Here is a 23,817-nt window from a genome sequence, read left to right as displayed (position 1 = left end):
TTATTATTATTGTCGCTTGACCTCCCAACCTAGCACTCAAAGCTGCCTCTCGTTAGGAGCGTGCAAAGAGGCATATGGCCCCGTGGTGACCAGAGGCGCACCGGGTCAATGCAACCCATGAGCTGTCAGCCCCCAAAACCCTCACAGCCACTGTGGCAGCAGAGCTGAGGTGCTCCCACCTGGAGGGCTCACTGACAGCTTTCTGTAGAAAGATCACCTTGGTGTGACAATGGGGACAGAGGGGACCTACAACCCACCCCCAGTGAAGTATTCTGGGGGGCTGCAAACATCTCTGCATTCAGGTTTACACCCTACCTGGGCTATGGGCTGTGGTCTGTGCCCCTAGGAGTTATTCTGACAAGCAAAGTGATGGGAAACTTGTTCTTTCCTTATTTTTCTACCATCCAGGCAATGAAATGCCCCAATATCAGAAAGTTAAAACACCATCGACCGCCAATGGGCATTAGTATCCCCTGGAACTGGGCCCTCGTAGAGCTCGCTGCAATTTTAAGGAGAAACCAAAGCTGCTGGGTATTACCCAAATGTACCCAAATGCTGCTCACCCCCATCCCTGCCACCCGCAAAGTTGAGGCTGGAGCAGCTGGTGAGAGTGAGGTGACCCACACCAGCCCACAGAAGATTTGGCATTCATTTCAGGACTTCTTTTAATTAATTACTTATTATTGCATGCCGGTTTAGGCATTGGTTTCAGGACTCTTACAGGTTTGCCATCCCCTGCCCCTCTCCACAGGATGCTTGGGGTGTTCCTCACCACCACAACGACCGGACAGCGCAGGGCCGATCTCCCAGGGTAAAAAAATTAAAAAATAAAATAAAATAAATCCATCAAAGCCTATTAGTTAAATTGCTCTGTGCAAACCTAATTGACCACAGGGGATCTCCTAGGCAAGCAGGCCGTAAATCGCGATTTTAACAGCGGCGGGGGGAAGGAATGGAGGGGGGAAAAAAAAAAAGAGAGCAGAAAGTTTGCGATTGATGGCGATCGTTTTAGGCGACTGCCTGGCTGGAGGCTGCGGAGAAAGGAGGCTGATCTGGAGCATATGGTGCAAAGAGCCGGTGCTGGGGGTGGAAGAATAAAAACCCCGAGCGGCGCAGATCCTAAGGAGCTATTTATTCCTCCCCCTGCAGATGTACATTAATGCAGGAGGAGTAGGGGGAGCAGATCTTTCGACTAGAGAAAGAGAAACAGCGCTCCTTCCTTTTAACATGCTGTTGTCTGGCTTGATCTTGTCACTCCAAAGGGACCCATTCAGAGGTATTCATGCATCTGCCTCGGGGGGACAATGGGACCTTAGTTTATAAACTGTCTGTCCAGTTGCCTGCGGCCTTTAGTCCTTTTGTTTTCGCTTCTCTTAATAAACTTTTTGGGGGAGTTCATCAATACGCTTGAATAGCTGATGTTCTCATTCTCAGAGAGGGGAATAACAGAAGGTCTCGAAGGTTTTTTTTTTTTTTTTTAATAGGGGTGGGGGTGTTTTTTTCCCCCTTAAAGGGGAACCGAGGCTTGAAAAGCATCAGAACAAACCCTTTAAAAAAAATCTGAATGAACCCCAAACAAAACCGCTATTCAAAAGAGACGGAGAAATGCGCAACGTTTAATTGCGCGCACACACCCCGAAAGCGATTTTCGTCCTGCCGACAGAATTAAGACGATCTCCGACTGATTTTACAGCTCTCAAAATATTTTGGGTAGGGGGATTGGGGAGGAATTTCGGAGACCGGGCTGATTTCCAGAGGATTTAGGGCTGAAAGCTTGCTCTAACCTCCTCCCCCCCGAATTCCTCCTCACTCCACCTTCCTCCGGCAATTGCAGAAATCCCAGCCGGGCAGATATATAGATATATCACCCAAATCACATCGAATGGGGATTGTTTTGGAGCAGACCGAGCCGCCCGCCCCGGTCCTCGATACCCTCCCCTTCCCCGCGCCCCCTTTGCAGCCCAGCCCGGAGTGGGTTGGGGGGGGAGAGAGAGGGGATACGGAGATGCCCCCATTTCTAAGCAGCGGCCCAAAGTCCGCCCCCCTTCCCGTGGCGGCTCCCTCTCTCCTCCCTTGATTTCTCTGTTAACGCCTTTCTTTGCCTGGCAGGGGGTTGTTTTCCCCTTCTCCCGCCCCGCAAAGCCCCGGCCCCGCAGCCCGGCGTGGAGGCGATGCTCGGCTGCCCCCTCCCCACCTCCTTCCCCGAGCAGCCCCCCACCAACCGCTCTCCCCGGTGACTCCAGTTCAGCGTTTTAAGGCCCTAATGAGTGTTGACAAGTTTAATGAGTTTGTTTTAAAGAGGAAAAAACTGGTCAAGTCGAGATTTCCGAGTCAAATCCATTAGGAGATCCCATTCAAACCCTGCTTGACAGCTCAGCCGCTCTCACACTCCATCAGCCAGCGCATGGCCAGCAGAACCCCCAAAGCCCCTGCCCCACAGCCGTCTCCCCCCGGCCCCACAGCATCCCACCCCCCAAACCGGAGCTGTCGGTTCCCTGGCACAGACCGGACCCCGCCGCATCCACCTCTCTCCGACCAGAAGCCCTCTGGAGAGGGGGGGTCACAGCAAGGAGACGGTCGCCCCCAAACCCACCCCACGGGGCAAGGGGCTACAGGCTGCTGAGAGGCCAAACGGGGCCGCCTATTTCTGTTGGAAATTGCATTAAACGCCCCGCTATTTTCCTTCCCACCCCCGTTCTGCCTCTCCCCCCTCAACCTTCATATAAGTAAACAGCCCCGTGAAGCCGAGGTGGAGGTCACGTTAAGTCATGCAGGCTGACTTCGTGAACTTTGAGCTGGGTGATTAGGAGGGGGGGTTCTCCTTTTTCAATTTCTCCACTTCCTAGGTCTCTCCATTGTTCCAATTCCAAACAGCTGCTGGTGCTAATCTTTCGGTTATTTGCAATCAGGAGGAAGAAATACCCACACCCTAGAGCGCTCCGATATTAGCCCTGCCAGCGGAGCAAAGAGACCACTGGAGGCCGAGGCGATGGAGGAAAACAAAACCCACCAAATTTCCTGAACCCAGTTTGACTCTGAGCCTTTCAGGTACCTCTCTCAAGCCCCAAACCGCTCCGGCAGAAAGTCCCGGGAAGGAGGCTGCCAGGTACCGCACCGCTTGGGGCAGCCCCCATTTTCCAAAGGTTAAAACTCCTTCATCTACTCCGAGCCTGGCCGGAGCAGGAGGGGAGGGGAGAGGAAAATACCGGCCGAGGGCGAACTGGAAGGAAAAGAAACCAGCACAAAAGCCCAGTTGGAGGCAAACCTGGCGAGCTACGCCCAGGAGCGTTCTGCTCGAGATGGCTCGGAAAGTTTCCTGTTTAAATATCCCTAAAACCTTTTTAGGGACATGAGCGACCAGAGGGACTCGGGAAACCTTCCCGGCAAAGGAGATCGCCCTGGCTACGTGAGGACAGGCGGGAGCGGGTCTGTCCCGCACGTGGGCGGGTGGGGGACCCTTTCCTATTCATTTATTCTCCCCGTTAATTAGGGGCGATGGGCGCCGGGCGACGAGAGGATACCTGCCTTGAGGCATCGCGAAGGGCGATTCCCAGGGAGCACCAACAGCAAAACCGGCCCAAACCTTTACTCAGAGCCTTCAAACACGGGCTCCTGAAGCCGCTGGGGCTCGGGGGGTCCCACGCGTGCCTCGGCGGGGACGAAAGAGCCGTTCCCGGGTGGGGTAGGGTGGGGTGCCCCCATATGCCCCGCCGGGCTTGCCTGGCCCGCAGCCCTCTCGCCATCCCCGCGGAGCCTTTATTGGTTTACTTAGGTGTTAATCCCTTCACAATCAAGTTGTCTGACCACGGAGCCCCGTCTCTATTCTTGTTTACATCTAATTACGGGGCTGAAGCGCCACTTCTCTTCCCCAGCCACAAAGCCTTCAAGCCAGCTTCCACCTCACCCGCTGGTAGCAGGTAAAGCCTCCCCCACCGGGGGGGCAGCGGGCGGAGGGAGGGCTCCGGGCACCCAGCCCTGGCAGCAGAGCCACCCTGGGGGGGTGCCCGAACCCCCTCTTCTCCCCCCGGCGCGCTCCTGCCGCCCTCCCCCGCCGGGCTCAGCCGCTGAGCCGCAGATGAAAGGCAGAGCTCTCCCGTCCCGGTGTCACCAGCATCGCAGAGCTTCTCTTAATTCAATTAAAGCTCGCAACGCCAGGAAACCGGCGGAGATCCACCCGAGCAAGCCAGTAGCCGGGGCTAACAAAGGACCTTTCTTTCCAGGGGGCGTGAGGAGCCCGGCCAGCCCATGTGTCATCCAGCCCCGAGACTCCCGGCTCTTCGGGGTTAACGATTCAGACACCACTGAGAGCTCTGGGACTGCAACTTGGCTTAGATAGCGTCTCAGCCCTGGGGCAATTCCTCTAAATCAATTTTCAAAACAATCAGTTTAGGGGCTTTTAATTAAGCTTTAAACCAGTGGTTAAAAATAGCAGTTTACTTCTTTGGGATGCAAACTAGGCTAGCATAAAAATAAATCAGAGAGACGGTCCCGCTGCCTTTTGGGATTCAGGGCAGCGTAGATTATTAACGTCCCAAGATTACGAGGATTTTTCTTTCTTCCGATACTTATTCTCCCTCTCGCAGCAGCTGCTCTTTCCCTGCCAGACACTGAACTGTCCACAGGACTGCAAAGCCGGGGGATCCCGTGCAGCTTCCCCAGAGAAAAAAACTCAGCGAGGGACCCCAGGGTCCCGCGTAGCCCCGGCCAGAGCACCGCTGCGAGCAGCAGGTTCACCGCCTTTTTCTTTACATATATACAGAGCGAAAAATGAAAACAAACACTCGCACCAAATAAATAAATAAATAAAACCACACGACTGGGTTGTGTTGTGAGGAAGAAGCCCAGCTGGCCCCGAAGCCGAGATGCTCGGCTCGCTCCCTGCAAACATCCACACGCTGCCCCCGCTGCAAACAGCCCGCTCTCCATCCGAGGGGATAAACTCGCCTAAAAGATGAATTTAGGCTCCCTGTGTGCTTTTGTAGTTTAAATCGGATCCTCCGGGTTATCACCGCCACCCCCTTCCTTTGTTTAGCACTTCTGGGATTACAGAAAAAGGGACGCTCGCGGGGCCCAGCCCGAAGCACGCGTTCACACCTTTAAATCTCTTAAACTGGTGTAGGTTTTTGGCTCCCCAAACTCGGCCAGAAAGCAGATGCTTAAATGCAGCGCTTGCACCAAAGGAAGCCCTTTAAAGGGACCACAGCATTAGGTTGATTAAAGAATAATTAAGGGCTGTGGGACTCCTTTGGTGCTGCTCGTAGGACTCCCCGTGCCCGGAGGATTTCTCCCTGGGTGACCCAGATAAATTACAGATAGGGCTGAAATAACTTTTGTCCGCGACGGGCCGGGATGAGCGCGGCCCGCAAATCCCCGCGCAGCGGTGGCTGATGAGGCAGTCATGCAAACGCGGCGACTTAAACCTGAAAAGAGCCGACGTGGGGTGTCTGCCCCTCCCTGCCGGACCCGTGGGGGCTCCACGGGTGGGTTCCGGCCCATTCCCATTTCCATGCCCCCTTTCAGCTCCCGGAGCTCGACCTTGACCCAACTCGTTCCCGGTTTAAGGGGAAAAGCGGGGTTCGGCCGCCGCGCCCCCGAGCTTGGGCTGTCCCCCTTCTTTTCCTTCTTTTTCCTTCTTGGGGGAGAGACCCCAAGTTCCCCGGGGGCTGAAAACCTGGGCTCGGCGGGAGGAAACTCGCCGGGAAACGAGGGCATGTGCAGGGGCTTGTGGGGGGAGGATAACAGGGGGTCGGAGGGCGGGTGGGCGCTCTGGAGGGGGAAAAAGCCCTTCCACCGGCGGGATGATTTCCCCCATCCCCCCCCCAGGCTCTCCCCTTCCCAAGGGCTTTCTGCTGCCACTTTTCCTCCGCTCCTTCTCTGACCACCCGCCCCCCCCCCCCCTCCTCCGCAAGCGTCTTCCCCCCTTTAGATCTCAGCGTGTTTGCTCTTGACTTCATCCACTAAGTCAATAGTTTGGAGATGCCCTCATCCTCAGAGGCCCGAGCCCCCGTGTCCCCTCCCTGTTTTCTCCCGCGGATAATGGCAGCCTTTTGTCGTGTAATCAAGCTCCCGAGGGGTTGGGAGACAGATATAGATTCTTGGCATTTGTCGGTGAAAATGAAAGCTGGATTAGGCAGAGGCGGCTGCACACTCCATGGTAAAGGACAACAACTATTCCCCCATTGAAAGTCCCATTCTGGTTTGGTTATTTTATCTTTAAAAGTTGTTTGTATTTCTAAAGTGGCTATTGATGCACTTAGAAAGTGTAGCAAGCTGTAAAGCCTCGCTTCAAATGAAAGGCGGACAACAAAAAGAGGAGGTTAAGGGGAGAAAACAGAGTGAGAAAAAATACCGTCATAAAAGGCGGGGGGGGGGGGAGGAGGTGGGAGGGAGGCAAAAAAAAGGAGTGAAAAAGATCAAATTCAGCCGGGGTAAAGTTGAGAACCGGCGAGAAAAGTCACGAAGCCCCAGCGGCCGGGATGCGGCGATGCGCGGGGGCTTCGCTTCTGCCCTGCCCTGCCCGGCTGCCTCGCAGGGAGGAACCGATCGCGACATGCGATTGTGTGTGTGTGGGGGGGGGGGGGGCTGCGATGAGTTTTTCTCCCCGGGGGACCCTTGGCAACCGAACCCCACGCGGATCTCTGTTCCGCCCTGAAGTTATTTCGTTCTCCATCAGTTGGTCCCAACGAGTTTTCCCCTTGACAGAGGTTTGCCTACGTCTGCACCGTTAACCTGTGTGCATTTTCCCCTGAGAAGCACGGTGGTTTTGACAGTGTCTATATTTATATATATTTTCCCCCAAAACATCACTTAGATTTAAACAGCTTGGATCCCCTCGTTCTCTACATGCGTCCTAATGTGGGGCTGTGCCGCCTCTCCCTCTTCACACATCCCCCCTCCGGTGAACTGAAGGCAGCGAGAACGGGGTTATTTTGTTTGTTTGTTTTTAAAGAAAAAAAAAACCACATTTGTTAAATCTGCAAACTTTTCTCCTCCTTTTGCTGGAGTTTCAGGAATGGAAATTGCAGCTTACCCGCTGCGAGCACATTCAGCAGCACGCACAAGGGAGGGTTTGTGGCTGGAAGGAGATTAAGGAGAAAAGTCCAGGAAAAAGAAACAGAGCAACAAGGTACAAACCGAATATTCCCATTTTCACATTAAAAAAAAAAAAAAAAAAAAAAAAAAAAAAAAAAAAAGCGCACCTTCAAATAGCTCAATTTGCTGCTATTTAGCATCAAACAGTCATCTCCTCGAGAAGTGGGGAAAGAATTTGCAAGAAGTGAGTTCCTGCACATAAATAACGAATCCCTCCAGAAAATGCCAGCTTTTCACCAAATCCGCGCGTAACTACGTGGATATAGATATAGCCCTTTAAAATCACCAGCAGCTCCGGCTATCTGCCCTCTCTTGGATAATTTATACTATACAAAGGTTGGGGGCTATTAATGCCGTGTCGTCCTCCCCCCAACCCCCCCATTCCTATTCATGTCAGTGTTTCTTTCTTTTTTCGAGCAATCAAATGTGCTGGGGACAATTGTAGCGAATTTAAACATGACTGTCCCCTGAATATCCCTCGACATCGAAGTGTCCTTTGTACGCTCACCCTCTCTTTTCAAGGACGCTTATACATTTAAAAATGCAAAATAATGCAACCAGGGGATCTTTATTAAAGCGCAAGCCTGGGCTCTGTTCGGATCGGTGAAGCTCGAACCCCAAATTTTTTTGAGCTGTTTGCCCGTGGGAAGTTTCGCGGGCGGTTTGAGGACGTTTGTGCCAACTTCGGGAGAGGCGAAAAATCACCCGAGCGTTTTTAACTCCACTTGAAGTTGCTCGAAACCAGTTTCTCGTTGAGAAATCCTGTCGAGTCAACTTTCCTCTCTCTCCTTTAATTCCCAATAAATATGCAAATCAATTCGTCCCCATAATGGGAACGGAAAATAAATAAATTACAGAATTGCCGTCGCTTCGGACTTTTCCCTCCACTCAAGATGCGGGCGCAAATGGCGATGGCAGTGGGTCAGAGGCAGGTGTCCCCGTGGCCCCCCCTTCCCTTCCCCGCTCCCCTCGAAAAGAGGAAAATTAATTTTTTTCAGCACCCCCACCACCACCAAGGGTTGGGGACGGCCCCCGGGGGCCGGGGACACGGCAATGCTGCGTCCCCGCCCGTGGCGGCTGCGTCTCCATCCCCGTCCCCATCCCGACTCAGGCGGCAGAGCGGGGAGGGGGCAGCCCCCTGGACCCCCCCCTCCAGGGGGCTGGGCAGGCCGGTGGGGACCCCCTCTCCTCCTCCCCCCCCCTCCCACTTTAGGGACAGCCACCTCTCGGCGGGGACGCAGCCGCGCGGCTCGGAGCCCGCAGTTTCCCCCTCCCCTCTCCCTCCTTTCAAGAAGCCACCAGGTCACTTTGATCCGCGCTCTTTAGGGGCTCCGGACAAAGAAGCCACTGAAGGCTGAAGGCTGCCGGGTGTCCCGTCCCCCCCCCTCGTTCTCCCCACGGCTGCCGCACCTACCCCGAGCGGGAGCCTCGCAGGCCGCCGTGCCCCCAGCCCCACTCTCCAGGGTCAGGCAAAGTGCTTCCTTCCAATTTTAGCAACAGCAACAAAAAAACAGAGAAGAGTGAAAACCAAGAAGGGCTTCCTCTGCCTTCCAGAGGGAGCCCGGGGGCAGGGGGCGGCCGGCTCTGAAGGGGGGGCAGCGGGTGTAAATGGAGGCGGCTCCCCCCCCACACGCACACACTGCCGAGCAACCCCGAGTGCCCTCCCGTGTCCCCAGCGCCATAAGAAGCGCGACCCCCTCCTTGAATGCCATTTTATTCCCCCCCCCCCCCAAAAAAAAAAAAAAAGAAAAAAAAGAAAAAAAAAAAGTTTTTTCACCCCTTGCCAGCGCTTCCCGGACAGATGGAGGTGCAAGGGGAGCGCGGGCAGGGCTGGAACATCCCTTGGGTTGTGCCTTGAAAGGAGGGACCCCCCCATTTCCAGCTGCCTCCTCTCCGGGAAGACCCGACGGGGTGCGGAGAGGTTTTTCGGGTCGCTCTTGGCGGCGGGGATCCCCCCCGAAACAAGCGCTGCGCCCCTTCCCCGGCCCCCCAGCACGGATAGCGCAGCCCTGCCACCCCCCCAGCCCCGGGCCATCCCTCGCCCAGTAGCTGTGGGCACATCCACACCCCTGGCACTGGTAGAGCTGCAGGCACAGGGCAGGAGCAGGCTGTCCCCCCCCCTCCTCTGCCCCCGCAGGACCTTGGCGCAAGAAGGGCCCTTTGCAGCAGCAATTGAGAGCCGGACCCGGAGCCATCCAAGCACGTAATGTGCAGCCTCAGATCTCCCGTGTCCCACAAGACAGAGCGCCTGCTAATTAATAGACAGCGATTCCTGCAAGCGGCCCGAGCAGTCTGTAATATGATGAACTTCCTTTGTACCGGTGTCACCACAAATGTTTCTGATAACGAAAAGCATCCAAGGATCAAAGACTATAAGCTTCTCAATTTCCTCAAGCTGCCTCTACTTTTCCTCACCTACTTCTTCTCTCGCCCTGCCCCTGTCCCTGCCTTTCCCCCCCGCAGCCCTCTGCCCGAACCCGTCCGAAAAGCCCCCGCTGCCAGTCCTCAACCCCCCCCCCAACCGGGCATCGTCTGGCATCTCATCGCTTTTGGGGCCAGTTCACGCGAAATGCTGTGCGCACCGAGCTCCGTCCCCGGGGAGGGATGAGCCGGGGAGGAGGATGAAGATGAGAATGTTTTTTTTTTATTTTAATTTTTTTTTTTGAAGGGGGATGCAGCAGAGCCGCTGCCCCCGGCCCCGCCGCATCCCTGTCCCGCTGTCAGCTGCCCACCCGCACCTGCGCCCATTTATTCCTTCATTTCTTTTTCTAGGCTGATTCGGGATAGAAAGGACAAGGGACCCGCCCCTCCTCATACGCAGCCCCCCCCCCTCACCACCACCACCCGGCCGGCTGCTTGCTCCACCTGCATCTTCAACACCCCCTCGAGGGGGAAACGGTGCCACCAGAGTCCGGCAGCGGTGTCCCCATCCCTGTCTCCATCCCCAAACCCATTCCCATCCCCGTCCTTGTCCCCATCCGGCTAGCAGTCCCCGCTGTTGCCCGGCCGGCAGCCCCCAGCATTTTCTCACCTCCTCCCCCTCCCACCCCAAAAAAAAAAAAAAAAAAAAAAAAAGTCCAAACCAGAGTGAAGTTCAGATTGACAAAAAGGAAAAAGAAAAAAAAAAAAGCCATTGGTAGAGAGGAGTTATGTGGCAGCTGATTGAAATGGGCTTTTTTTTTTTTTTTTTTTTTTTTGAGAATAGGCTCTATAAATATAATATCTCCAAAGCTCAGGTCTTAAGAGGGTCCCTTATTTGCTTATTTCTTTTGTAGCAGACGTAATTTTCAGAAAGATGCTTCCCCCTCGCCTTACCCTAATGCTCGAGTAAGTACCTTACAGCTTTAAGGCTAGTGTTATATATGCTTTAAAATCCTGCCATGTAAATTCCCCTGAAAAATTTGGAAAGCTTCTCGGGGGGGGGGGGGGGGCGGAGGGGGGGGAGGGGAGAAAGGGGAGGTTAATCCGGGTTTAATGCTATGATGCAGTCACAGGACCAGGGCTAGGCTGATTGTGTTATCTCTTCCCAACATTTGGGTCTCCCATATTTCACCCAGCCAAATAGCTGCGAGAAAAAAGTGCGTATGGAGGCACTCCTGACGCCTCAGGAAAATATGTTATTAATATCTAAATAACTTCCCAATACTGTCTCTAAATCTCCTCTTCACCACTCCAGATGATGAATTCGTTTGAAGTGTTCTCCCGTCTCATCTTTTCAGTGTCTCTCTCTCTCGCTTTTTTATAACCAGGCTTATTTCAAACTGGTAAATATCTAATTCCTTTAACCATACTGCAGACACGTCTCTCCCCTCTTATATACTATTCTCATTTGGAGAGATCCATATATATATATATAAAACAGAGAATAAACCCCAACACAGCCTTAAACTACTTCTTAAAATTATTCGGGCATTAAGAGCGTTTTTTTTATTTTTTGGGGGGTGGGGGGGGACCGTTTGTTTCCGAACAATCCCCGCGCACACCTGGATCCCACATTTGCCTCGCAGTCTTCCTGCCGCTTAATTCAATCTGTGCCTCCTCTCTTCTACCCCAATTACCGACAAAACCTGGGATTAGAAATATACCTTCCAGCTTCCTTCCTCCCCTCCTCTATCGCGGCATCCATCTCCCCCACTCGATTACGAACGGCAAAATAGCCGCTCCCTATCCCTCCCCGTGGCTCACGCACAGTCTGCCATCCACCTTCAAATCGGGCAGCCCTGGCTCGGCCCCGTATTTCCTTCCCTTTCCCCTTCCCCCTGCATTTGCCAGCCCAGCTCCTGCCCCCCCCCTGCTCCCCTGCCCGCAGCCGCGGTTGTTTCCCCAGCCCCACAACCCGACCCCTTCTCCCTCCGAAAAGAAGGGGGGGGGGAAAAGCAGAAAACAAACAAGCAAGCAAGCCCCGGATCATAAACGTCTCCCTTATATTATTTCACTTCCTAGTGTATAATTGAACCTCTCTCCCCGCATCCTTGTCTTAAGTTTGTTTTTTAAAACGTCTTGTATTAGATTATACTCGTTTATTCCCCTCTCCAACCTTATCTCTCCTCCTCTCTTCTCTCCTTCCCGTCACACTTGATTTAGGAAGGAGTTTATCTTGCAAACATTTGCCTACTTTGTTTATGTAGACCAGGTTCTGCAGCTACTTGTTCCCAAAAGCCACTGTTTGCCTTTGTAATTGTTATCTGTGTTTATTGTTGTACCTCATTTGTCTCAGCTTTTTTTGTGACATGTAAGCTCCGTGTGTGCTCACATACAGCCCCCCTTCCTTCTCCCTCTCCCTGTATTTTTTTTTTCTCCTTTTCCCTCCCCTCTCCTCTCTCTCTCCCTGAAATATGCACAGAATAACTGAGCCTAAAGCCAATGAATTGCTTGACACTACCCTATCTCTTTCCTGCCCCCCATTATTAGAGCTGATCCCACTCGCAACACTCACAAATCCCGCCTGGTCTCTGTTTGATTAGATTGCCAACCTTTCGTAATCCCTTGATTTGATGAAGTGTCTGTTCCCCCCCATTTCCCTCCTAAACACACATTTACAGAGAAAGCGCTTGTTGGTTTTGAATCGATGCAGATTGTTTGCTGATAAAGGGGCTACCCCTCCCCCCCGGCTCAGGGGGACAAAGCCACTTCCCAGGTGTGAAAGCAAGGGAAGCCCCCCCAGCCCCCCCAGCCCGCACCCTTGCTGTGTATCCATTCACAGCCCTGACCCTAATTAAATTTGGCAGGACCTGTGCGCATACCCGCACCTCCCTCCCACCCCTAAAAAAATAAAAAAACCCGAACCTCCCTGCACCGGCGGGCACCAAACGCCACCGTTAGTACCGGGGGGTGCACCCCAGCAGCCCCCCGCTGCTGCTCCCACCTGTTCACGTTTCCAGCCCCCAATAAACCAAAATCCTCTTCCAGTCCCTTCTTCCACACGCGGCCTTCCCGACCTCGCAAGGCACCCACGCAATATTGCCACGCTGACCCGGGGGGGGGGGAGGAAAGGGAAAAAAATGGGGCAGAGCTCGGTGCTGGAAGCCCCGTGCAATAAAGCGGAGCTCAAGAGAAATAAAGCAGAGGAGGACACTAATAAAATATATATAATTAAAAAATATATATTTAAAAAAAAATATGAAAACTCGCACGTCAGTCCCGCCTGCCCCTGCAGCTCCAGCCCCGAGCCTCCCCTGAGGGCAGCCGGGCCTACGCTCTCCCCCCTTGCCCCCCAAATTGGGGCTGCCCAAATTATCCCCCCCCCCCACTCTCCCCACCTCGCATCTCGTGGTGCGGGGGAGCATCGCATCACCCAGACGTGACCCTCCCTAATAAACCCCAACAGTCATAATAAATAACAACAACACCAAATAATAATAACTCGGTCTTAACAAGGATAAAAAAAATAAATAAATAAAGTGAAGCCTCATGAATATATGCCCAGGGCTAGCTGGAGTGAGCCGTTTAAAGATGAAAGTGCAAAGAAATAAAGGCTCAATTTAATCTGCCTTAAAACCCTTCAACTTAACGTTTGTGCTGGGAACTCAGAGAGTGAGTACTGATTGGGGATAAATACATTTCTTAGCATGCCTTGGAGCTATTACACCCTTCTCCAACACAGCTCCCTATTCAACAGCCACAGTTTTCATTACCAGCTCTAATAAGTCTTAACATTATTAAATGCCAAGCAGACGATAGAAAGAAACAGGCGCAGGGTGGAAGCTTTCTTTAACACTTAAAAAGAGAGAGCATTTAGGGCTGTCTTCCCCTGGCTCCCCGCAAGGAGAACCCGCAAATGGAGCAAAGGCGTTTGTCAAGAGGAAAAAGGCCAAAACAAAGTTTCCCCTCTCCTCTTTCTCCTTCTCCCGTGCCGCCCCCATCCGCGAAAATAATGAAAAGGTGTTAAAAAAAAAAATAGTAATAGTCAAAAAGCCACAGAGCCACTCAGTAAAAGCTGAGCTGGGGAACAAGTGTCAAGAACGCGTTGGTGGTTTTGTGGGTTTGTGGCAAACCTCGCCCTCCCTCCCCTTAAAAAAAATAAAATAAAAATAATAAATTGTTCGGGTGCGGGGGAAGAGACCTCCGAAGCGTATTGTTATTTCAGAATTAAAAAAAAAAAAAAAAGCAAAATACACAGCGCGCACTCCCCGCCTCTAAGTGATTTACAAGTTGAACGGTCATCATTTACCTTAATTGGGGCTATTATTAAAACATTTCGAAACGCACACTGGTGGAGGGACTGGGCTGTATTCTGATTATTTTTTTTAGCGCTCCCGGTCCCGAGGCAGCGGCGGATCCCAACGCTCCCCGGCACCCCCTGGCTCCGCTCCTCCGGCGGCTGTGGCTCCCCCCCCGGCTTCGGGCTTTTGGGGAGGATTTTATCCCAACCCGCAGAGTCCCGGCATCATTACGGGGCAGGAAAAACAACAACAACCTCAACAAAAATCAACCAAATAAAGAAAGCCAAGCACGCGTAATTCGGGGGTTATCTCTCGGGATGGGCAGCGCGGCGCTCCGCGGGCTCCCGCACCCGAATTTGCCCAAATTAGCACTCGACTGCAAGCGGGCTGGGTTCCTAAAATTGGGGGCTCGTGTTTTGTCTGCCCGAGATATTACCCGCGCAGGAATGGAGCCGGCTCTGTTTTGCTTGTTGACACGCAATTCTGCATATTATTACGGAATAAAAAAGCCTCCAGCTACTGCGGTCGTGGTGATTTTGGGAGGGAGGGGTGGGGGGGGACACGAACAGGGGAAAAAAAAAAAATCATCCCGCAGTTCCAATTTTTTTCTTTTTGAAGCTACGGGACCCGAAGAAAATAAATCTTTAAAGCCCCCAAAGCTCCCCCCCGAAATAAAAAGAAATAAACCGCGGCGTGATACGGGGGGAGCTCTCCTCACACACAATGGACCCGATTTGCAAATGAGCATCGCCTATTTCCAAATCACAAGCAACATTTTGCAACGTCCAACGGCTATCCTTTTTCCAACAGACGGTCCTATAATATTACAAAACTATCTAACAGCAGGGAGTTTTGAATAATTTATCTCCCTTTCTTCCCTTCCTTGGCCCTTTGTCCAAACTTTTTCTCCTCCTTGCAGAATTTTGAATGAGAATAGACAAGCCCTCCCTCCCCCATCCCTTTACTCCATTTTTAAGGCAGCCTAGGGTTTTTCCCCCTTTTTTCCCCTTTTTCTTTTTTTCTTTCTTTTTTTTCTTTCTTTTTTTTTTCTTCTAATGTTTGCTTTTGTGGCCGGGAATCTTTTGCTTATAAAGGTTCAATAGACTTAAAGGTCTTTGTAAGTGAAGTTCATCTTCAAGGTTGGAGAAAAAAAAAAAAAAAAAAAAAAAGGATCGGACCCTTAAAGAACCCCCTTTTGTGCACCTTCATTTAAAACTCCCAGTAACGTTTGATGGTGACACGGAGAAGCTTTTCTCTGCCCAAAATTCACCGCACTTCAATATTCCCCGCTCACCCGCATTGTCTCAAATTGGGGAAAAACTTTGCAGTCAGAAACTCCACAAGCAATCGCCCTGCTTCCCACGCGTGGACGTGGGAGTGTTTCCACTCAGGAAGGACTTTGTGCCCGCTCCGTCGGCGATGTTGCGAAGTTTCCCCAAATTCCCACCGCTTTAACACCAGTGCGACCCTGACGGGCCTGTGCCATCGCCATTTTGCCATCAATTTTGAAGAGAAATAGCAAAACCTCTTTGACACAAGGGAATAAAATTCTGTGCCTGAACCACTGCCTCCCTCTCCTTTAATTTTCCCCCTGTTTGACAAAGTTCAATCACATCCACTAAAAACACCACCTTTCCTCTTTGTGGGGGGCTGGGGAGCCATCTCCCCCTGCCCCCCATCCCCAACTTGCCAAAACTAAAACTACCTAAGCCACACGGCCTGCTCCAGCTGCGCCTCGCCCCCAACCCCACATTTCCCCAGGCACAAGGAGCTTGAAAAAGTTTGATTTTTCATCCCACGAGAGGAAAGCACCAGCCGTAGGAGGTGTCACCAGTTCTCCCCCGGCTCCGCAACTGGCCTCAGGCCTTTCATCAGCAGCCCCAGCTTTATTATCCCTATTTATTATTTCACTCAGGGGGGCAGCCCCCCGCGTGCTTCCATCCACAGCCCCCCCTTGCCCGGTGCTGGTGGCTCCCACCACAGCCCCACAGCAGCGCGCATCCTGGGCTCCCTAATTGATATTGATTGGCCAAATCGGTCAACTGTCAGCCAGAGTTTCAGGGGACCACTTAGAGAGCAGGAGAGAAATCTGTTTAACAAATTCATTTAGGAATCAGAGATGCCTCCCCCGGCCATCTCTTTCCCCCTTTATAAATAATTGACCTGGAGCAGCTGTGAGCAAAACACTGACAACTCTTCCTCCCAGGGATGGGAAAAGCACCCGGACCCCAAGGGGCTGGGTACCACTGGACCCTGCCAGGGCAGCACCACACCTTGACTCTGACACCAGACCTTTCTGGAAAGGCAAAAATAGAGGGCTTTGGGGCCAGCCCCTATTTGTTATCGATCTGAGCGGGCAGGGACATGTCCCTGGGCCCACCAGTCCCCTCCAGCCCAGCCCAGGGCACGCACGGCCGCCTCTAACCTTTGTCGCCCAGGATGCCGTCTATGCTGTGCTTGGCCTTCTTTTCCCCATCTTCCTCCTTCTTGTCGCAGTCCTCCTCTTCCTCTTTCTTCCCGAATTTGATGCGTAGCACACGGCTAATCGAACTCACTAAACCTCAGACAGTCAAAGACAAGAAGGCAAATATAAGCTGCCTGGGAATGCAACGCGGGAGCCGGTGGGGAAACCCAAGCCAGAGCCTCCCAGACATGCAGGAGCCCCCACAGAGGGCAGCTCACCCCCTATCCCAGGGGCGTGCTGCACCTGCCTGCTCTGCCACACCTGCCCCAGTGCTTCTGGCTTCTCCCCTGAGGTGCCACAAGCCGATGGCACGGATGCCCCAGGTTGGATGCACTCCTCATCCTCCACCCAGAAGTCCCAGAACCCCAGGGGGCTGCGTGCAGGGTGTCCCAGGATGTTCTCCCTCGGGGTTACCAACAGCTTTGTGTTGGGGATTTGGCTTGCACCCTATGGGGTACCTGGTGAGGCCTCACCAGCTGGATCCAGCCCCAGGCCTTCCTCTGGACCTCACTCTGGGGGAACTGTGCCCTGAAGGGGGGGCTCAGCCTCCCCAGAGCAGAGGGAAACTTTTAGCCAGAGGAGCCAGGACCTAAAAAAATGACCAGACCCTCGGCACAGCCCAAGACTGGGGTACAGCACTGCTTCCTGGGGGTGATGGGGAGCCCAGACTGAGAGAAGCACAGCTGCACACATGCTCCCACCGAGTCGAGTGGGGCAAAGATCCAGCGGGATCCCCTTGACCCCCAGTTTGGGGCCTGCCCCATGCATGCTCTGCCCCAGGTGAGGACTCCTGGTACTTTCCAGAGAGCTGAGATAAATTGGGGAAATTGTTTTTATTACTTTTTTTTTTTTTCCCAGTAGCTCTGTGCATCCAGAGCGCAAACACTCCTCACCTCCACCTTGTGCTTATTTGCTGCAGCAGGGTTTACTTGGGGCAATCATTTCCCCCCTTCCCATTCCAAGTAAGGGCTGAGAGGATGCCTGCAGCCCCTGGGAATGCATTTGGTGTCAGCTGGAGATAACCATGCCCCAAAACAACTCTCTCTGGCCGTGGGGACCCTGCTGGCCAGGCTGCCTTCTCACCTGAGGGCACAGTGCTGCGGTCGCAGTGCCCATCCTTCAGCAGCCGGTCCCGGATCTCCCAGCTGAACATCCCGGGGTTCTCCCGCTTGTACTCCTCGATTTTCTTCTCCACGTCGGGAGTCGCAACCTGCTTTTGTGGTCAATGGCCACCAGTGTGTGCCCGCGTGTGCAAGCGCAGAGAGAGGGAAGGGGGGAGAGAGAAAGACCTTTTAATTGAAAAAATTAAGCCAGGCCGCTAGTTTTGGGGTCAAGAATAGGTATTTGAGGGGTGGAAAGGAGGAAAATAAAGCTGGGAGAAGGCACTCCTCTCCCACAGCTGTGGAGTCCACTCATCCCCCTTAAAACTAAAGTCTCAGGGGGACAAGGAGACAGCAAGCATGGATTTATCGTGAGCCCGGAGAGGGGAAGGAGAGGGTGTGAGGGATGCTTTTGGGGGAGAGGGGACCCGTCGGTCTATAGCTCCCTGAAGGAAACCAGCTCACCCCCTCCCCGCGCACGGGGGCTGAAGCGAACCCTTGAACGTGGCCACTTGTTGCACGGGGAATCCCGCGTTCATTTATTTCTTCATCACCCAGCACCGGGCTCTCTCCCCAGCCGAGCCTGCAAACTGCCGCTTGCTCACAGCCCCTTCCCCTCCACCTTCCCTCTACCGCTCCCCGTCCCCAAATCCAAGAAACTCCCCCCGATGCTTCCTAACCTCGGGGAGTTTGGGGAGGTGTGTGTGTGGGGGGGGGCACCGGCCCGAGTTGTAGCGCGGCCCCCACCTTGCACTCACCCTGGGCTTGCTGCCTCCGATGGCCCCGGGCCGGATGGAGCCCGTCTCCTGGTACCTGCAGAGGATTTTGGAGACGCAGCCGTGGGAGACGCGCAGCTGCCGAGATATCACGCAGGGCCGGATGCCGTGGTGAGCCATCTCCACGATTTTGTGGCGGATGTGGTTGGGCAGAGGACGCCCGTTGATGAAAACCCCTCCGAGCTGGTTCACCCGGCCCTGGCCCAGCGGGGTGGACACTGGAGCGCGGAAAAATAAAAAAATAAAAAATAAAAAAAAATTGGGAGAATCGCGGCAAAACGCGGCGCGTCCCCTCCCCGCACTCTCTAGTTTGCGCCCCCGGCTTTTGCGCCCTAAAGCCGGGCAGAAACCGCTCCTAGCCCTTGGCCTCGGCTTTTGTCCCGCATCCCCGACGCCGTGCCCTGGGAAAACGGGAAAGTTTTCCCACCGAGGGGCCGAAAATGAAGGGTCCCGGAGCCGCACTCCCCCATCTCCCTGCTCTCCCCGAGGTGCTTATGCGTCTGTACGTATTTTTGGCATTTCACGCGTACGTTTTAAACCAGACCGCCGGTGGAAATAGGAAAAGATTTTTAAAACTGCATGGCAAAGCTAAAAACAAACAAACAAACCAAAAAGTTCCCACTTCCCACTAAGGCGCTCTCCGCTCCTCGCTCCGAGTTACGGGCAGGCGGATATCTGTTTGCAGGCAAACTTTTGTAAATAACCCCTCTAAATACCCCGGAGGGGTTTTGCCGGGCTTTGGGTCCGGTTTTAGGCACGTTCGAGGAGCCGCGATGGGCGCGGAGCCCCCGCCGCGTCCCCGGCACCTTGCGCGGCCGGAGCCGCTCCCGAGCAGCGCTCCCCTCCCCGGTGTGCTCCGCATCTCCCGAGGTGGATCTAGCAGATTAATACGATTTCACAGGTTCGAAATTAGGGAAGGGAGAAAAAAAAAAAAAAAAGGAAGAAAGGAAGAACTCAGCTGCGTAATTTGCAGAAAGGCTGGAGGGGGCGAAGGGGTGATTTTCTCTTTACAAAGAAAAGTCGATTCCAGAAATTGCCTCGCGATTTAACAAGAATCATGCACCACTAATTCAAAGTCACTTGGCCAGCACTCCCTGGATATATCATTATCGACAGATAACACTCGAGTGGCCAATTTTACATTCAAGAGGCACTAAAACCGCCGGCCGCTCTCTCTTTTCATTATTCCCAGTCATGTTGTGCTGTTGTAATCCTTTGATCCTTTCCCTTGCCGTCTGTTTTACTTCATTTGCTACAGAAAAGCACTTCAGCAAATCCCCCCAGCTTGTATGTTTTGCAGCCTGCGTGGCTTTCCACAGGTTTGAGTTTCGCCACTTGATCACGGTCTGTATGAAATTCTCCCGGTTAATAAATGCGGGGAAAGGGCTCCTGCTCTAATTTTGCTTTCTTTTATTTTATTCCCTCGCACAGCCTTGGGCAGAAATAATAACCCGGGTGCCGGGTGCCCACACAAAGGGAAAGCAGACGACCGGGGAAGTTGGGAGCTCTGCGAGGTGGGGATGACACGGGATGACACTTCGCGAGGTGACAGCTCCCAAGTCCCCCCCCGTGTCCCCTCACCAGCCCCGGCCAAGGCCACACCGCTGCCCGCTCCGCGCTGGAGCCGCGCGTCTGCTCCCGGCTCCAGCAGATGCTCTGGGCTTTGGGTTCTGCTTTCCTCGGGAAAAGTTGGAAACAATCACTTCGGTTGTTTCTCTTTTTTATTTTTTTTCCTTCTTTTTTTCTTATCTCTTTAGGGCTGGGACTTTTTTAGGGGGTCGAAAGAAAATATCGGAACGTGCTCCCCAAAACCCGCATGCTGCCTGTAACTATTTTAACAGGGGAGGGAATTTGGGGACGCAAAGCTCGGAAAGGCGCAGAGATGGAGCCCTACAGCTGCGCGGGGAAGGGCACGGCGTGGGAAAGCGGCTACACGGCGGAAAGGAGTCGGATGCTCGGCTCGGGACCCTCTGATTTAAGTTGAACTTCGAGCCCACCCAGCCCGGCTCCCCCTTTGTGAAAATCCACCAGAAAAAAAAAAAAAAAGCAGGGAAAACAAAAAAAAAAAAAGGAAAAAAAAAAAAAAAGAAAATAGGCATTGCGGGGAGGGGGGGGGGGGTTGTCCCAGACCTACCTTCCAAGGGGAAGCCGGTGCGCGGGTAGTTTTGCCCCGGAGCCGGGCGCATCATCCGCGGCACCGTCCCGGGCAGAGCTGCCATGGCGGGGCAGGCCGGGCGGTGGAGGGGCTCCGCTGCGAACCGGGGGCACCCCCGAGCCCCGGGCGAAGGGAGGGAGCTGCGGGGTCGCCTCTCGTCGCCCTCTCCGGGGAGGTTGAAGGGTTCCTCTCTTCCAGCCCGCGGCTGCAAAACAAGGGAGAAATCATTGCTCCAAAAATAAAAAAGGATAAGAATCGAAATAATGATGATGATGATGATAATAATAATAACAAGGAGGGGGGGGGGGAGGTTGGGGGAGGGCTCACCCACCAGAAATTCCTCTTAAAGTTTTAGGGCTATGTCACGACCGGCCTGAGCGGGCGCTCCGGAGGAATGTAACCCAGGCTGCTGGGAGAAGCAGACACATCCAAAGTTGCCTCGGTGCTGGGCTGGGCTTAGGGATGGGGGGGCAGAGGGGGGGGGGGGAGCCGACTTTCCCCCTTATTTCGTTGTTGCTGCTTTTTTTTTTTCTCCCCCGTTTTTTATTTTTTTTTTTTTGGTGGTTGGTGCCTGTCGCTACGGGGATGCGGGGGAGAGGGGGGGGGGGGGGGGGGACCCGGAGGGGAGAAGGGGGGGTGTCAGAGGGAAGGTTTGGAAGTTGTTAAAGAGCCCAACTTGGGGCGGTGGGGAGGAAGAGCGAGCCCCAGCGCTGTGATAGGCTCCAGCTCCTTTCTTTTATTCATCACCGGGGAAGGGGGTACCGCGGCGGGGCCGAGGGACCAATAAGAGGCAGCAGCTTCCCAGCGCGCAGGCAAATCTACGGGCTCGGGTTATTTTTTTTATATATTATTATTCATTACTAGGCTTGGTTTCCTTTTGATGGAAAGCTGGGGCTCTCCCCCCTCCTTTTTTATTTTATTTTATTTTTTATTATTATTATTAAATGCATTGGAGCGAAAGCAGGGAGGAGAAACTTTAGGAAAAAAAAAAAAAAAGGGTTTCGCCTAAAAAAAAAGTTGGGCGCGTACCAGCCGGAGCATCCCTGCGGTTCCCAGCGGGGCCGATCCTGCCCCAGGTTCAAAAAAATACTCCCCCCGAGCCTTCACACCCCCGGTTTGAGGGGGACTCCTACCCTTTGAGGGGGGCTTGTATCCTTTCAGGGGGGTGTCTTGCCCGTTGTTCCCACTCCCCATGGACTGGGGAGGGGTCGCACCTGCCCTTCCCCTGAGCAAAGGGAGTGCCCCCCTCCCCCCGAGCTCCCCGCGCGCCTCCCTCATTAACAGCCTTAATTAAGCGGGGCTGCTCAGCCGGGTCCTTTCAGGAGGAGCCGAAGGGGCCGGGTTCTGCCGCTCAGCTCCAGGTGCCCAGGGCGGCTCCCGGGGCCGACCAAATCGGCAGTGTTTTCCCCCCAAAAAAAGTGGGAGAGGGGGCCGGAATCCTCCTCGCAGCGGGGCATGACGCCAGGGCTCGCGAACCCTTTTGTTTGCAGCTGTAAAAGGACTTTCCGTGCAAACCGCTGGAAACTTCTCTTTTTCCCTCCTTTAAAAAAAAAAAAAAAAAAAGCGTCCTGGGGGGAACATGAAGCAGCCAGCCAGCGCTGCTTCTGACCTGTCTGGACCCAAAATGTGGTCCCTAAATTATCCCCTGCCCCCTGAGGGCACCGCCACCCCTAATTACCCCCCCCCCCTTCTTTTTTTTCACTCCCGTGCTGTCTTCTGCAGCATTTGCTTTGAAATTAAAGCACGGGCAGACCCTTCCCAGCCCAGCCGCATCCTCATTGCTCCCACTCTTCCTCTCCCCCCGCCTCGCTGTGAACCCCAATTTTATATTAATTTTTGTATTTTTTTTTTTGGTTTTATCGCATTACCACGTTTAAACTTCGTCCCCCAAAATCCTCGGGGGAAAAAAAAAAAAAAAAAAAAAGCTGAAATTCTTTCCAAGGTGTCAAGTTCCTCCTAAAGTCTCCTAATCTCGGCGCAGCCCAGCGGTTGGGGCTCCGGCAAACGAAAATAAGGACGCTTCACCCCCCTCTGCCCCAAAAGCGCCAATTCCCAAAGTTTTAGGCACAAAAATAACGGGCAGCTAAGGGGAGAGGGCGGAGAGGGACCAATTTGGAGCCCTTCTCAGCCGCATTCCTCCAGCGCAGCTGTAATTCAATTATTTGCCTTTCAGATGGTTAGATGGACAGAGCCTGGGAATAAAGTTGAAAATTAAACGTTTCTGCTCCGCCGGCACCGGGGGGAAGAGAAGGGAAGCGGCCCCGGGTCACAAACCTCTCGCGGGTGCGACGGGGGGGGAATTGGGTGAAGATTGGACGGTTTCGGCCCAAACTTCACTTTCTCCTCCCGCACGCCCCCGGGAGCCGCCTGAGTTAATTTTGGGGACGCGGCGACAGCCCCCGGGGTTGCTTCTCGGGCTGGGGGGGGTGTGGGGGGGGAGCAGGCGGGCTGGGAGCGGCACTCCTGGCGGCGAGCGACTTCACAAAGCATTTTTCCAACAATTAAGGAGTGTGCAGGGGTGAAATGGCGATTTCACATGCAGCTCTGGGGGCCGGGGGTGTTACCTGCGCGCCCAGGCAGCGAGCTAAGAAAGTGGGATCCCCCTTTTTTTTTTTTTTAACACCCCCCCACCTTTATTTTTTTTTTTGGGCCAGTGCTCTGCTTCATTACCCATGCCCACAAAAGAGAGACCCCTTCTTTTTTTTCTCTCTTGGGAGCAGCAATAGATTAAAACAAGCATCAATCAGGAAAGGAGCAAGTAACCGCTTAAAGGAGCAGGGCAGAATTCCTCCCCGCTCCCCCATTTCCCTGCGCATCTCCATGGTTTCCTAAGGTATGTTTCTGGTTGATAAATGCCGTATTTCGCTATTCCCTTTGGAGAAGCGACTTGTAAATCAGCCAACTCGTAAGCAGAAGGAATGGGGTTGGAGTTTTTTTGGGGGGCGCATCTCGCCCCCTGCCTCATCCCCCTACCGCTGCCAGGGGAGGGGGCTGGACCCGGGGGTAAAAAGATCCCCGGAGGGCAGAGCCCTGCGGAAAGCCGCGGCCAGGTCGCCCAGGAGGAGGCCCGGAGCCCCCGCCCCGCCAGTGGCGATCCCACGACGCGGTGTTAATTGCGATGCTCTAAGAAAGTCTTTTTTTTTCTTTTCTTTTTTTTTTTTTTTTCCTTCCCCCCTTCACGATGATGCCATTCAAATTCTAGAGCGATACAGAGATACAGATCTAGAAAGGAGAAAGCTGCTTAGAAGCTAAGTCAGATGCGGCTCGCCTGCTCAGCCAGTGAAACCTGAAGAATTTGATGGCGACTCCCCCCCCCAACAAGTAGGATGCAAAAGAGAAAAAAAAAAAAACGCCCGGGGATGAATTATTTAATGAAAAGTTGCTACCTTCTGCAATTACAAGAAGATTACTAATGTGGGAAGGTTTTCCACTTGAGATCTCAACGTAATAAGCATTATTTTTTTAAGCGATTATCCAATAAATCTCTCTTTAAAGGGCGATAAATCCACCTTGAAAACCGGGGATTTAAAAAAAAATATTTCTGAGGGACTTCCGCATTTTTTAAAAT

The 23,817-nt window shown here is 53.4% G+C and overlaps 1 protein-coding gene and 1 long non-coding RNA gene across 9 annotated transcripts in view; one reads left to right on the top strand and one right to left on the bottom strand.

Moving 5' to 3' along the window:
* PAX7 (paired box 7) overlaps positions 1-20,738 on the bottom strand; it is a 106,218-nt gene extending 85,480 nt beyond the window's left edge. For 2 of the 8 annotated variants that reach the window (XM_068658454.1, XM_068658459.1), the window contains exons 1-5: positions 20,581-20,735; positions 20,229-20,454; positions 18,077-18,312; positions 17,302-17,431; positions 16,180-16,308 (exon numbers count right to left, since the gene is read on the bottom strand). In XM_068658454.1, the coding sequence (XP_068514555.1) occupies positions 16,180-16,308; positions 17,302-17,431; positions 18,077-18,312; positions 20,229-20,313 (580 nt within the window). In that variant the 5' untranslated portion in view covers positions 20,314-20,454; positions 20,581-20,735. Of the gene's footprint in view, positions 1-16,179; positions 16,315-17,301; positions 17,432-18,076; positions 18,313-20,228; positions 20,455-20,580 lie in introns of all 8 variants that reach the window. The other 6 variants (XM_068658455.1, XM_068658460.1, XM_068658453.1 and 3 more) reach the window with 5 other exon arrangements.
* Positions 10,251-13,879, top strand: LOC137843330 (uncharacterized). The gene is made up of 2 exons (XR_011089455.1): positions 10,251-10,419; positions 13,843-13,879. It is a non-coding gene; the product is annotated as an uncharacterized lncRNA (long non-coding RNA).
* Positions 20,739-23,817: the final 3,079 nt, after the last annotated feature.

This window comes from Anas acuta, chromosome 22 (assembly GCF_963932015.1).
Source record: "Anas acuta chromosome 22, bAnaAcu1.1, whole genome shotgun sequence".
Classification (NCBI taxonomy): Eukaryota; Metazoa; Chordata; class Aves; order Anseriformes; family Anatidae; genus Anas; species Anas acuta.
This window is presented reverse-complemented; position numbering and strand designations above follow the sequence as displayed.